General features: G+C 38.5%; 1 protein-coding gene across 4 annotated transcripts in view; it reads left to right on the top strand.

The window, feature by feature from the left end:
* CDK6 (cyclin dependent kinase 6) overlaps positions 1 to 12,257 on the top strand; it is a 141,375-nt gene extending 129,118 nt beyond the window's left edge. For all 4 annotated transcript variants that reach the window (XM_064677565.1, XM_064677574.1, XM_064677568.1 and 1 more), the window contains exon 8: positions 322 to 12,257. In XM_064677565.1, coding sequence (XP_064533635.1) covers positions 322 to 468 — 147 coding nt within the window. In that variant the 3' untranslated portion in view covers positions 469 to 12,257. The remainder of the gene's footprint in view (positions 1 to 321) is intronic.
* Positions 12,258 to 15,370: the final 3,113 nt, after the last annotated feature.

Consider the following 15,370-nt stretch of genomic DNA (forward strand, 5'->3'; position numbering starts at 1 on the left):
AGAAAGAAAAGAGAGACACTGAACACAGAACATTGGCATGTCCTGTGCATGTGAATTCAAGAAAACCTACATTCTGGGATTTCCTAAACTATGAACACTTGAATTTCCTAGCATGTAATTTTCTTCTAGTTTAGGGGATACCATGTTCTTATACTGTGACCCCACTGTTTTAATATGATGGTCATCATGCACCACCTACAGAGACCCTATTGTGTCTCATACTGATCATAAACTGAAGGTGCTATGCATAATGTATGTATGCAATGATAGCACTGTTAACTGTACATTTTAGTTAAAACCAACTTCTTTTCATACTTTCAGAAATGCTTAGCATTCAATCCAGCCAAGAGAATATCTGCCTGTGTTGCCCTCTCTCACCCGTATTTCCATGATCTGGAGAAATTCAAGGAGAATCTGGACTGTCACATGTCATCCAGCCAAAACTCCAGTGAGGTGAATGCATCATAAGTGCTGACTGAAGATGAACCATAAATGAACAAGACATGTAGCTGACAAGGCCACTGTCCCATACAAACCACATAGCTGTTCTAGCGAAGATCATTATTTGGAGGTTTTATACACTTACCTTTTATTTTGGGATTGTGATGTGCTTATCCATGGAAATCAATCTAGTTTACCTTTATCAGAGCAATGCAAGGGCCAGGGCTTTGGCCTGCTCCCATTGTAGCTTTATGTTTGTTTTGTTTTTGTCTTGTTTATCTACCTGGGAAAACTCCAGACGAAGAGAAGCTGCTGACTGGTTTTGCCGCCGTTTTATTCTTCTAATATTGAATGCTGCCAGTGTGGAGTTTGATGATCAAGTCACTGCCAAAACATGATGCAATCTCTCTCTCTCTCTAGCTGCTGAAGCATGATGTGGTACTTTTTTATTATTATTTTTGATCTCTTACAGTGATACAGAATGGCATTGAAATATCAGATCTCTGCAACCTGCAGTTAACTGATACATGTGTTAATACATCCAGCTACTGTTCATTCATAGCATATATGCAGGTGCTTCCCCACTTGAAAACTTGGATGAATTATTTTATTGTTTCATTGCTCTATGAATATAACAGTGATGATGGCGATCATAAAAAATGTACCAACTTTTAGGTTTTTTCATGCACAAGCAAGTTATTGTCTAGCTGTGTTTGTGTGCACATTTCAAAAAACTGTCTTATTCTTAAAAACTCCTTCAGTTTCCAAATGGCTGGTTTGTGTTGAAATGCAGGCACATTCTAGCCCATCATCTAACCCATCATTTTCCCCTGGAAACAGCTGCAAGTATATTTTCCTTATCTCATTCGAAATTTTTTGATATGCAGCTCAAAGACATGAGCGGAGCCAATGAAAATCAATACAGATTTTCACCTTCAGCCTGTTCTGATTAGCAGCCAAAAAGGAAAAAAGAAAAAATATTTCTGGTTCAGAAGCAGAGAATCCTATACCTGTAATAAGCACAGATAAGTATTTGTGCTGCTGTGTGCTGTATACTGCGCTGCCTTACCTGCAACACCCTCCCATGCATCACAAGTGCATAACATTACTGTCTCAAAATCCCTCAGATGTCACTTATTAAACAGACTTGTTTTCTATGCAGAAATGTATGACCTTCTCTCCTAAACCACCGTGTGGGTATACTGGCACATGCCTCTCCACTAGGGTTAATGTGCTATTATTGAATGTCAAAATAACTAAGCAATTCACATCTTTATAGCAGTTATTTTAAATATTACATGAGAATTTTATATTTAGTATTTTTACCTTAACTAAAATATATTTTCAGTATTCTGAAAGGAAACTTTTATTTTTTTAATACTGTACTGGGGAAAATTAAATATTTTAAATCCATTAAAGCTGTTCCCTAGCAGTAATTTAGTGCATTTACCTGGATATGACTTGGGGGAAAATATTGGTCCAACAAGTATAACTGATGCTAAGTGAGGCAGCCAGCTTTGCTTACTCCTGTGACAGTCCCTTAGGCTTCTCTCTTCCTCATTTCTATTTGATCTTGTCTAGGTAGTGAACCAGCATTATATCCTCATCGACAGCATGCTTGGCAGAAGCAGGTCCTTAGCAGTGAGTTGAGCAATATAATTTTTCTAGTTGCGACAGAGGAACTTGTAGCCCTCTCCCTGGCAAGTCTCTCTTGTGATAGACTGACTGATGTGGCAAACTTCGCTGTTAACTCTGTTTCAGGTATCTGCACTGTCTGGGACATGGTCCACTACCAGGATCGTGAGTGGATCTTACCTGTCTCTTGGATTAAGCTTTTTGTTTCTGTTAGACACATAAGTATGTGATATGGGGTTAAATTAGGTCTGCTTTAGAGAAGGCAGATTTTAAAAGGACTGCTTGCATACTTGCATGCAGTGGCCTGTGCTTTTCTTCATGCCCAGAATGAGCCTATGCAAAACTTACCAGCATGAACAGGCAAGTTGCAAATTAGGCCTGGCAAGAGCATGCACAAGGCATCTGCACACAGAGATAGCACAGATGCATAACACAAGAATTTTGGAAGCTCTGTGAGCAGCCAGTTGAAAGCCAGGGAGTGGTCACAGCAGCTAACCCTCTACTGCTGGCCTTCCCTTTGTCATTCTCTCTGTTCCTACATCCAAGGGGAACTGTACTGGTGTTCTCCCAACTCCATTCCTCCATGGGTCAATGGACCCCAGCGTGACTAATTTTTAGCATTCAAAGAAAAGGATGTGCCAGAATGAAATTTTTACTAACAATTTTTAAACACTAATTAGAACAACAAACAGAGACAAAATTCAGGAGACTCTTGCAACAGTAGCAAATAGAAAAGTTTTCTACAGAGTTTAGCACTTTCAAAAACATTCCACATTTTACCTTGTGCTGAGCTGTCTATCATACATACCTTATCAGGGCATTCAGCTGGTGTGGCTTCCCAGCAACTGTTCAGGGAACTCTCCCCAGAGCTCTCCACCAACTAATATGAGGTGAAAATGTAGGGGAGAAGACAATATTTTCAAATTAGGCTTAAAACTCTCAGATAGAAATGTACGTCTGTTCCATGTAGGAAGAACTTGTTGTATTAAGCTTAGCAAAGCAAAGGGTAGAAGAGAATATGATTGCTGAATGTAGATACATTATTAGGGTAAAACAAAAAGGAGAGGAGAGAACACTTTAAGCCAAAGGTTAGTGTTGGCCCAAAAACTAATGAAAATGTGGAAATCACAAGAAGTTAACTACTGGAGGAGTATTTCCCAAGCAGTAGAATCAGACAAAGAGCTCAGAGAGCAGCAGAGAAAAATGGAAGTTGGTTTATGGAATCAAAAGCAGAGCTTCTGCAACATGGTGCTGTATGTTGTCTAATGTAGTAGGATCAGGTTATAAATGAGGTATTCAGGAGAACAGCTTGCAAAGGGCTGCATTAATGGTCACATTCTGGAACATCCTTCCAGTGGGAATGGAAGGAACATAAACAAGAAATCTAAGTTCTGTCTTGGCAGGGTTAGGGAAAATATTTCTCTAATAGGGTCCTTATGGTAGCGAGGGCCTAGATTCAAAGGACCAATAATTTTTCAAATTACCTCCTTTTCCAAATCTCTAGGAAGAAATTCCATTTGACATGCCATAGGCTTACTCTTATTCCAGTCTTCCCTGCCAATTTGTGGGGCTTCACTTACACTAGTAAAATGAGAAAGCCTGTTCTCTGGCTGGGCAAAGCACTGTCATTGGCTAAAATCATGCCAGGAGTCGTGTTTGTAATTAAGCAGCACAGACAATTGTGGGACTGTGCTGAAACCCATGCCCTTGCTCTTCTTATATCTCTAGTATTTTAGTACCTTTACTCATTACTGCTATTATGTGTAGGATGTAGGAATTGTGTATGTGAAAAAGAAAGCGCTGTGATGAAAACTCTTTGTACACCCTTTAAATAAGATTTCAAAGTGCAGTTCTTCTTAGTGATAGCTAAGCCTGTATGTGTTCTACAGGAGTGGTTCAACAGCAGCTAAAAAATAGTGAATAACAAAAGATATATTAAATATAGCTCCTCGAGCACCCACAAGCAGACACTGTGCTGTTCTCAGCAGAGAACAGGGTGTTCTAAGTAAGGAAGGAGCAATTTCTATCTCCCACCAACCTTTTTTTTTTTAATCACTACTACATAATTCTGCAGAAAAAAATCAACCAAATAGCCAAGGGGAAAAAAATCATCAAAGCCAGCTAGTTAAGTGCTGATTGCTGCACCATAGAAATCCATATGGAGCAGCCCTTTTCTCTCTTCACCCTGTCCACACAGCCTTCCAGTTCTTTTCCTTCAACTTCCTTACGGAAACAGGTTTCAGTTATGCTCACAAGTGCTATTTCCAACAAGGTTCTTCCAAATTTTCAATAGCTGTGCAGTGTCAATGTCCCCTATGTCATCCCTATTATCAAGTGTTGCTTCTTTTAGTCCCGCAGCCTAGAACCAGTGATTAGAAAAGAATCTCTTTGTGCACCTCCTTGCTTAGCCTTAGTTTTGCATACACCTGTGTTGCCTTCTGTGTGCCTAGCAAAATTCTAAAAATAGGGTTTGTGCATATTTCTGTGTAGGCTGTGCCCACACTCCAGGTTTTTTTCAGCCTATTAGTCCACATTGGTAAATGTTTGAGTGTCTTTTCCTGTTGTTTCTGTCCTAAAACACAAAAAAATGAGGATGTCATGTTTGCAAAGTAATTGTTGGTTGTTTTGATGAATAAGAAGAAAATATTGTGCCATGCTACTTTTCACAGGTTCACTCACTGTCTTTTGAGAAGTGTGTTTTATTATACATGTTATTCTCTCTGCTGTTAGGTATTAGACCAACTTTAATATGGAAAATAAAGATAAAACATTTGATTCTGGATGATTGTGGTAGAGCAGATTTTTTTGTTTCCAAAAAAGATCAGACAAAAGATACTGCCTTCTATAAAAACCCTAACAAACAAACAAAACCAGAAACAAAAACACAAACAGTTGACACTTAGTAAAGATTAAAAAGGAGATTTTAAGGAACTATTGGGAAAATATTGTCAGGACAAGTGAAAAGGAGCATATTTTTAATGTGAAAAATGTAAATGCAAACAATGTGTATTAAATATGCATTGAAATTGATAGTTTTTCACTGACCTTGCAAAGTTGATAGGGTTTTATGGAAAAAAAGCATCCAAATACAAACTTATTCTAACTACCACTTAAATCTTCATTTGCACTAAAGCAACCTGTAGTGTTTTACTGAAAGGAGACATCATGTTAAACTTGTGATTTATTTTGGTGATGTCTCCATGAATATGTTGTAAAGCTCTCAAGCTCACCGTCCATTTTTGAGCAAGTCACATTTGCATTCACACTATTAGCTTTCTGCACCTTAAGCCCATCCACATGCCAGAAAAGAACACATTTTCTATTGTTTACATGGATATTCGATCCCAGTGACATGCTCATGTTAAATCCAGCCAAAGACCAGTCTCTGCCACTGAGTGGAAAATGAATTTTCACAGACTGACAGCTACCTTTGTGCAATTACTCCTAAAAAGTTTGTCATGAATATTGAGCAATATGGAGCCCTTCCTCTTATTCACACAGACATCATGTTATGTGATTTCTCAGCCTTTTTTAAAAGAAAAGAACACCCAGTTCTTGAATGTTAGGATTAATTTGAGTGGCTAGATGAGGGGGAAAATTATGCAGTGCAAAGGTAGGAAAAATGGACAAGAGAGTAGGACCGTTGGCAGGTGAATTTGACTGTATGGAAAGGTTGCATATAAAAGTAGGGGGAAGACTTTTTTCCCACGTTTTGTTTCTCATGTCATTTACTTTCATAAACATAAGATGATAAAGCAAGACTCTTGAGTGGGATTTTAGTGCCAGATACTTATTATGCCAACTCAAGTTATGATTTCCAGTGCAATTTTTCAACACAGCAGCAGCTCTGTTTTTTAAATCAGATTTTGTAGAAGCAAGAGCTTTTTCTGGGTAGATACAAAAAAAAATCTTATGAGACAGCTTGAGAGCAGATTAAGCTGGCCACAGAGACAGTGCCTGTAGTTCAGCTGCAGAACTGGAGAACGTACAGCTCTACTGCAGGAGAGCCACTAACAGTCTATTAATGTGCAATGGTGTGCACTGCCAGCTGACTCCTGCTGCAAACTGCAGCCCAGTTTTGGCAATCCAAAATAGCATGGTTTTGCACACTTGGATTTTGATAAGATTATCCGCATGCAAGTTTTGCTGGATCAGTCCAGGTGGTTCACCATCTTACAGGAGCAGGTCTGAGAGCAGAGGTCTGTCCAACGCCCAGTGCAAGTCATAATGCAAAGTCATCTGCCGTGGGAAAAGTTTTTGTAGGTTGTACAGCAGGAATGGAGCTTTCTGAGCTGCTGTGCCAATCTGAGAGCTAATGTTAACTATTGTTATGCAACCTCCAAAAACACAGAATGTGAGACATGTAGCATTTTGTTGTGTTCAGTCTGTGTGTGTGGGTGGCAGGGTAAGTGTTGGCACAGAGTGGCTCATTTTGGTCCTTCCATTAAGCGTGAGCAACTAGGCTTGGCACAGAGACAAATTTCACAGTTACAGGGATGGGAAACCTCTAATTCTACACAGTAGTTCTCTGGCATTTGTTAAATACGTATAGGGACAGATCACCCAACCACTCAAGCTGTCCTTTCCTTATCCCTGATCATCCTTCTTTGACTGTGAAAGAAACCATGGGGAGTCTGTTCCTCAACAGTCTCCCAGCATGCTGCTTCCTCTCACTGCAGCAACAGTTGCCTATCACTTGTATCTGACCCCGCTCGTAGTTCCACTGCCACTGAAGAAGCTGTGAGCTAAATTACTGCCTTGCAATTCTGCAGCCCCCCAGTCTGCAGGCAGCCAGTGATTTGTACTCTGGTTTTAACTTGCTCCTAATTAGGAAGTGGGAAATAGTACAGTCGAGTATGGCAAAGTGTGTGCTACTTTTCGGTTCAAGCAAAGCAATGAGCTAGAATAGATTAGATTGACCATAAAGTATTTGGTCAGCCAAAACAATTTTTAATTTAGAAGATCATTTTCTAAGTTCAGAAGATCCCTGGAAAACTGTTGTCTGTGATGCACACATTTACAAGAACACCCAGTGATGCTTCTGTTATACAGAAGTTTTTAAATGGATGCAATGCCAGCCTCCTACTGCTTACCCCTCTTCCTCTCCCCTTCCCAAGATCACTATTCCCAGGGAGAGGTTTCCTCCCAGCATGAGGCAAAGCAACTATGAAGCAGTCCCCAACTGTCAAGATAACTTATGTTCAGGTAGGCAGTCAAGCTCATTCCTTTTCTTTTGGCTATGGCAGTTTAGATTAAAGACCCCTGCCACAAGTACTAGGGACAAACAGACCTTAACCCCCAAAATATTCTCCTTAGGAAAGTCTTTCCAGGATCTAGAGGGGACAGTATACTTACTATTTCTATGATAGTTGACTTTTTTTCTCTTTTTAAACAGCAGTGTTGTAAGAACTTCCCTAAGAAAATTCCCACTACAGAAAAAAGATAATACTGATATCTCGACATTCTGTGGGAAAAGAAAATGTTGTATTCCAGGGAAATGATACCTCTCAAACAATCATCCTTCATCTGTGATTAAAAAAAAAAAAAAAAAAAAAAAAAAAAAAAGGTTCAAAATGTAGCCTGGGTTTGCAGAGTGCTAGTTAAATAAGAAGTGCTTCTCAAATGTTTTTCAATCAAGACTCAAAACCCATCATGATTTCTTGCAGGGACTTTATCTTGGAGTCCCTTTTAAGAAAGGTGGGTGTGGCCATGGGTTGCAGTTAAAATGTACATGAAAAATTGGATGCTGGGTAGAAGTTTGTGGATGTGAGGCTGTACAAGGTAGCTTATGTAAGCTCATTGGGGATGTGCTTGTATGAAAGTTTTGGTTGCCATGCACATTTTGAACTGAAGTTACCTATCATAACATGATAGAAGGACTGCAGCATCATGAGATAAGAGGCTTTTTCTCCCTAGATGTCTAGCAACCCAGTGGTCTTCCAGCTTTGCTTTGTTTTAATTTGTTTTATTTTGCCTCCACCACTGCCATTGTCCTTTCTATTGTGCATAAGTTGAATAGAAGTTCATTACCCTGTAGTTTACCAGCTCAAAAAGAGAGCAGGACAGCACTGTCTAAAAAATTTGATCATTCTCTAGTGGTCAGTGTTAAGGGAATCACATAATCATAGAATATGCTGAGTTGGAAGGGATCCATCACAATCATTGAGTCCAACTCCTGGTCTTGCACAGGACACCCCAAGAATCACACCATATGCCTGAGAGCGTTGTCCAAACACTTTTTGAACTCTGTCAGGCTTGGTGCTGTGACCACTCCCCTGAGAAACCCACTCCAGTTCTCAACCATGCTCTGTGTGAAAAACATTTTCCTGTTATCTACCTAAACCTTCCCTGACTCACCTTCATGCCATTTCCTCAAGTCCTGTCACTGGTCATGAGAGTGCAGTTGTCTTGTTTAAATCCTAACAAATAGAATTCAATATCCATGACACCTGCCTTGCATTCAGCACTGTTAAACCATCTCACTGTCATTCTCCACAGTGTTCAAAATCACTTTGAACTGGAGATTGAACGTCCCTCCTACAACCCACTTGGAGTCACAGCAATGTGAGCAAAAGAAGTTTACATTATGACGGTGCTTTTTGGTAAGGAATGAGAGCCAGTTCCAATTGAAACAGGGACTGAAAGAGTCTCGAGGTCTCTTAGCCAGGCACGTTTCATAAGCAAGGCAGTCACTTCTGTTAAGGCAAGAAACACATTTTAAAATACTTAAGACAGGGAAAAATATAGAGGTGCCATTTATTTTTGCAATAGGACCTGTTCTCTCCACAAAGCTATATGATTTTGGCACTGAAACTAAGTCCACAGATGAACATTCATTCTCTCCTTGTAGTCTTTACTTTCCATGTAAATTCTTAACAAGCATTCAGATTAATGTATTTATGGTCCGTTTCATTCCAGTTCATTTAAGTGGTCTGTATCTGCCTTTGAATCTCATATGGGTTTTATTGTTAATGTAATATTTTGCTGCATTACTTTGAACAGCTTTAAAAGTATAATGTCTTCGAATGCTCTAGTTAAAGAAAAATTATTCCCTCAAAATAATGTCTTAGAAGTTGGAACTGTATACTTTAGAAACAATGTTTATATTATGACTCGCAAAGGCATCACAGGGTGCTTTTGTGGGTATGTCTGTCTTTTACTTTCTGTGTAACAGTGTGTATTTGTACTTCCTCACTAGCTTGATACTCTTCTGTCTGAAGGCTTAAGTCTGCAAACACGAGTACTGTACCTCACCTGAGCAGTCCCACAGAGTAGAGGGGGTTTACTCATGTGAGTATAGTTGCTCACAAAAAGTATTTGCAGAAAAAGGCTTTACTTTAGTAACTGACTGTAGTTGTGAGGACACATGGTTAGTAACAGCACCAAGACACCAGTAAATGGGGTCAGTTTTTATTGAAGATGTGGACACATTTATCTTCAAGTTATTTGACATTAATCTAAATTATTGCTATTATAATTCAGTATATTATTTCTTATGAAAACACATTAGTCCTGCGAAAGGGTAGTTGCAAAAAAAGTATTGAGTCTTGCTGCTTTATTTGCATTTAGTATACAGTTTTGGTTTTTGAAGGGAAGCTAGCTTCTTAGAGAGACAGAAAGATAGATCAGTCAGAAAAAAAATATACATAAGCTTCATACTGTACATTGAGTTTTGCAACTAAAGTAGTATGTGTGTTCAGATTTAATATTTTTTATGCTTTAGAGCATCTTCGTCTTAATATGTAAAGGAATAAGCAGATTACTTCAAAATGCTATTGTAGAGCTAATTTTACGGATAGTGAGAGAATGTTGTCTGAAAAATTAAAATTAGAGAACATTACATAGGCTGCCTTTGGCTTTAGTTTGTTTGTAGCAGGTCCAGCAGGTATCTGTTGATTCCAGATGCTTTAAGCCAGGGGCTGTGTTTGTGCAGCATCTCGTAACTGAATAAAGTTTTTTGCAGTGATAAAGTTGCCCACCTGGGCTTGAAGTAAGATTGCTACCTAAACAAAAGCATAAAGGTAGCAAATTTAGGGGTGGGGGGGCAGGGGTTGTGCATGGACAATTGCATGAAATAGAATGGGGGTTTCAAAGTATTTTAAATCATTTAGGATGATTTCCTTTCCTTTTAACTCCACTGAATACAGTTAAATTAAACCAAGAATTTGGCCTTGTAAGTCCACAAATTTCAGTGTCAGGCAGCTCAGGTCTATATAAGGATACTTAAGTTTAGTAAATCAGCAAGAATACTATATAAAGGTAATGTGTGATAAAAATCTTAAGTCTAGTAACATTATTTCTCTCAAAATTTTTTTTCATTCTTTTTTTAATACAAAAGTTCAGAAGTGCACTTCTTAGTGGCATTTGGATATGTGGAGAAAAGTAGGATGCTGGTACATAAATGTATCAGAAATAAGATTCAGTTCTTACTGCTCCATGTGTGCCTACCTTACACATTACAAATCCCACTGTAAAAAAGACTTGTATAAAGTTAAGCCTGTTTGTAACTCTCACAGGATACTGGTTTCAGAATCTGCAAGATAAGTTGTGTTCTCAAAAGGCATTATTAAAACTTGTGGTTTCAGGTTTACAGAATACTGTGAACTGTGACAGCTTCTAAGACACATCCAGAGTAACTTTATTAATCGATATTACATCAGACCAATATCTGTTAGCAAATTAAAATCTCTCTTGGTACCTACATTTCTCAGTATAATTTTACAAAAAAAAAAAAAAAAATACACAAACATGAAATACATTCAAAAAGTCAAAACAGCCTCTAATGCTGTTTGACTTCTTTTTTTTCCTCTTTTTTCCACCTTTTTTATCATAAAATATCATTTTCTCTGGAGGTGTCTAGAATTTGATAATTCAAGGAAAACATGCAAAGCAGTTTGGAATACTCTTCTTCATTCACCTTAGGGCATATACTCAGCTGGTGAAAATCAGCATAGTCCTGTTGACTTCTACAGCATTGTATTGGTTTATACTAGTGCAACAGTTGGCATGTTGGGTTTTAGCATTTCAAGTCACTTTACCTACATATGCAGTAGGATTCTCTTTTGCAAGATGGAAAGTTACCTACGGTGCAAACTGTACTACCTAAACTACCGTTGATACCTGTTCACAGGACATGATTTCACTGTATCACTTCATACTTGAAATTCATATTGTTCTTTTAATCAGGGTACAAACATGAAAAGGTGCGTGTGTTACTGTTTCTTTTAAAGGTGCATCATTGAGTTTTTTTATTCTGTGCTTAATAGTTACTAGTCAGTGTTCTTTACATTCTTTGCATTCAGCATTAGAATCGCCTATGTGTGAAATACAATATCACCTGCAGAGGCACAGAAAATGTAAAAGCAATTTCTTGAATTGTTACTCAAATATACTGGGTTACCTTTCAGTCATCAATACGACATCAAGGGGCTACAGCATGTGAACTGTGGTATAGAAGTCTTGAACCATTGCTGTACAGGAGAATCCTGCAGCTTCTCTCCTCTTCTTGCACAGCTGCTGATTACCATATACACATTAGCAAAAAATATGTTTCTGCTGTACAGAATGGCTGGGAAGTAACACAGACACTTGGGAAACTCTAGAGCTCCCTTTGCAAGCTTTCGAACAAAGCCCTTTGATCTAACTGCATGCCTGCTCTGTGTCCCAGATTTCACCCTATGGGGCTTTCTGCTTCAAGAACACCCTCAGCTGGGGCTACTTTACATTGACTGCATTGAAGTTCATCGGAGCATGCACCTTACTGTATAACATATTCTTTAGCTTTTACAAGTTTGTAAAGATGGTTGACTGCAAAACTAATCATGTGTCAATACAGCAGAATTAAATTAAGGCACACAGAAAGTTATCAATAATGTATTAAATCAGAATTACAGTCCTTTGGAACTGAATGTTTTGCTGCTGGCAGTGCAAGAAAAGCAAAGTTGTGTATTTATTGTTGGGTGCTGAGGCTTCGGTATGGAAATCAATATAATAAAATTTTTCACAGTGTTGAGTACTCTTTAGTTGTTCCCAAATTATTGAAAAGTAAAACCACAAAAAATTAGTTTTGTATTTAAAACTGCTTCACCCTTCTAGCTATATTTTTCTTTTGTCTAAAAATGTAAAATGAATACAAATGCAGTAAGTATTGTATATTAAATACAGAAAATTAGCAACCTTGATTTTGTAGTTTGTATGTTTGCAAGTGTTTTTCTCAACACCGTGTGTATTCTAGAAAATCAACAAACAATCAGACACAGAAACATAAGCACATGCACACCTTTTCTAGCACTTACCATATAAAATTTGTTTTATAAAAATCTAACCTCATTTGTCCCGATTTCTCATTTCTGAGCTACTTTATTGCTTACCTAGGATGAATGCCATTAAAAAAAATAAAAATATGAGATCACTTTTTCTTTCAAAGGCAAAACATTGCTGCAATTGCTGGGAATCTGTGATTCAGCACTAATCTGTCTTTACTGAAATCTTTGTTTTAGTCTAAGCAAATTGTGCTGTAATACAGCCATAATGGGTCTCAGTTGTCCATGGAATGCAATATTTTTCCCAAAGGTTATTTGATCCACCATTGCACTAACATGCATGGTATTTGTGTATTCCTAAAGATTCTGCTGTTTTCATTTTTTAAGGAGCTGAGCACACTTTATTGATTGACTGTTTTTTCTTGATTGGCTCTAAATCCAACTAGTAACATCTCTTGGTGTATAGAAATGGTAAAAATGTGGGGTTTGAGTCAAACACAAAATGACACATCAGACTCTAAAATCAGCTGCACGTTTTCTGTCTTCAACCAAAAAATGCTCATCAAAACAACTCAAATAAAGCTTCAGCTTATCGTAAAGATCATTAAGTGCTCTTTAGAGCAGGATAAAGTAGCTTCTACGAATAAGGCCTCCAGTGAGCCAAGTATTAGCTCAAGCATCCAGAGGGGTGTCAGCTCCTGGATGAAAGCTGACAGAAATGACTGGAAAGCTAACCAGACTCTAAAGCCTCAAAGGATTTTATAGCTTAGAACCAAAACTTTGTGCTGCCCTTAGAAAGTAGAAGGAACCACGGAAGTCTTTTGCTTAGTTATAAGCTAAGGTTGTAAGCTGCAGATGCAACACAGTCTTAAACAAAAACAGCCACCTTTACATTACGTGACATTCCAAATTAGTCTTTAAGCACATTATAAGGTTATAAGCAGCAGTCCAGCCAGGGACAGACACAAAGTGAACTGTAGTGAGGCCAGTCAGAGTCACAAATACCCATGTTAGCCATAGCTAATGGATTGTGAAAAAGGGAAAAATCATGGAAATATTTAACATTACATAAGAAATACTACAGCGATCTGTATACTTTCTGGTGTTCTATCTCTGTTAGTGCTCAGAGCAAGACACCACAGAAGAAAATTCTACTGTCTGTTGACAATTACAATACAAATTCTTCATATGGGAATTTTCTTCCTAGCCCTCATCTGTGAGAAGGTGAGTTCATAAAACCTAATTATGGAAAAGAAAATGGTATTAAAAAAATAATCCATTAAGCAAAATACTAAAGACCTTGTAGGAAAAAAAGCACAAATGTTACTCTTCCCGTTATTCACATAAGTGTTCTTATCCTCTTTGCCTCAAAATTGTCTGATGGCACTAGATGTCACATGTCAGCACCATAGAAAAAAATGTTCCTTTAAAAAGAATTTTAAATGCATTGTCTTTGTCTATCATTCACCTGCCATTTACTGATAAATGGAAAGCAAGATAGCACAGTATCTATCACTCCTCATTTTGTACCGATCAGTTATGTTGCTCCCCCCACCCACTCCTTTGATAAACAAGGTCATCTCTCAGTCTCCTTTCACACAGAAGTCCTTTCCCCAAGTATTTTCATCCATTTTTAGAAATCTGATTTGTCTGGCTGGACTCCCAAGCCGCCTTCGCAGCCAGGGAAGAAAAGTTAATTGGGGTCTAATTAAAAAACTGTGAAGTGCCTAGCAGAGGACTCCCTTCTGCCCAGTGCCTGCACAGGGAGGGACTCCAATGCCCTTGCCTTCCTGCAATGGCAAGTCTTACTATTTCCAGGTACCAGGCTCAAAGTCTCAGGGTGCAAACCATGGGATGAATAAACTCTCTTAGGTTCAAATTTGGTCAAAACATTTCTGAAGAGTAATTCTATCCTGGAAGACTTGATGCAGCTTAGGTGTTACCTACTCTGCTGCAGCTGAGCTGCAGCCCACGAAGACCTGCAGCCTGGCCACCGTGCCAGCACAGGGACGCACAGACAGCCATGCTCTCACACTTGGGGCCACCCTTGTGCTGCCTAGGGCTGTAGTGGTGCTGGGCACAGCCTGCAGGGGAGCAATGCCATGGTGCAGCCACCTGAAAATCAGATTGCACAGGGGTACTCTAAAATGGCCCAAATCTGAAGATGCGTTCAGGACAAGAACATCACCGTGCTTCACAAAAGGGGTATCATAATATATTCAGTGATACTTCCAACTTCATTTTGTATGTATTTTAATGCAGTTTTGTCTTCACTGTCCTTCTTGAGCATTGCAAGTAGCTCAGGGAGAACTGCCCAATGTGTTTCCAAAGTAGCCATCCTTGTTTTAAAACATATCAGCTATTTTCTGAGGAATAAACATTATCCCTTCCGTTATGCACTATCTTGCAATTTTGAACACTGAATTTAGTTTGCAACTGAACAAATTTTACTTGTAAATCTGGTGTAGTCGCTTTCTTAGTTTCCTTCTGGTTCCTCACAGCCTGCTCTTGGTTTTGTTAAGCAATTTGGTATCACAAATTCCCATTGGCTCACCAGTTGTTCCAGCTATTCCCAAATATGATGAAGACAGAAAAACTATTTCAGAAACAAAACTCATTTGTGCTTTGTATGATTAGCATATTAACATAATTACTTTTTGTCATTTTTACAAAGCAGTGACTAACATGCAGTAATTTTTAATGGTAACACTTTAAGAAAAGACATTTAAAATTCATGTTAGTAGATCCCGGTGATTCATGGGCTTCTCTTAGCACTTCCAATACCTTAATGTAATATTAAACCTGCCAGTATTACAATGTGCTTTATTTTGCAGTGCAGATGGCTACCGAGGGATGAGTACACACTTTTGGTTTTGTTTTGTTTTTCTTTTTTCCCCAAATAGAGCCCCGTTTCATTGAATTTTATGTCGGTGCAGGCTGCTATTTCATAATACTTTAGTCTATGCATCTACCCAAGGAAAAAGTAACACCTCGTTTCCATCTGTAACTGGCCACTAGATGGATCAAGAGAC

This window comes from Pseudopipra pipra, chromosome 1 (assembly GCF_036250125.1).
Source record: "Pseudopipra pipra isolate bDixPip1 chromosome 1, bDixPip1.hap1, whole genome shotgun sequence".
NCBI classification, from domain to species: domain Eukaryota; kingdom Metazoa; phylum Chordata; class Aves; order Passeriformes; family Pipridae; genus Pseudopipra; species Pseudopipra pipra.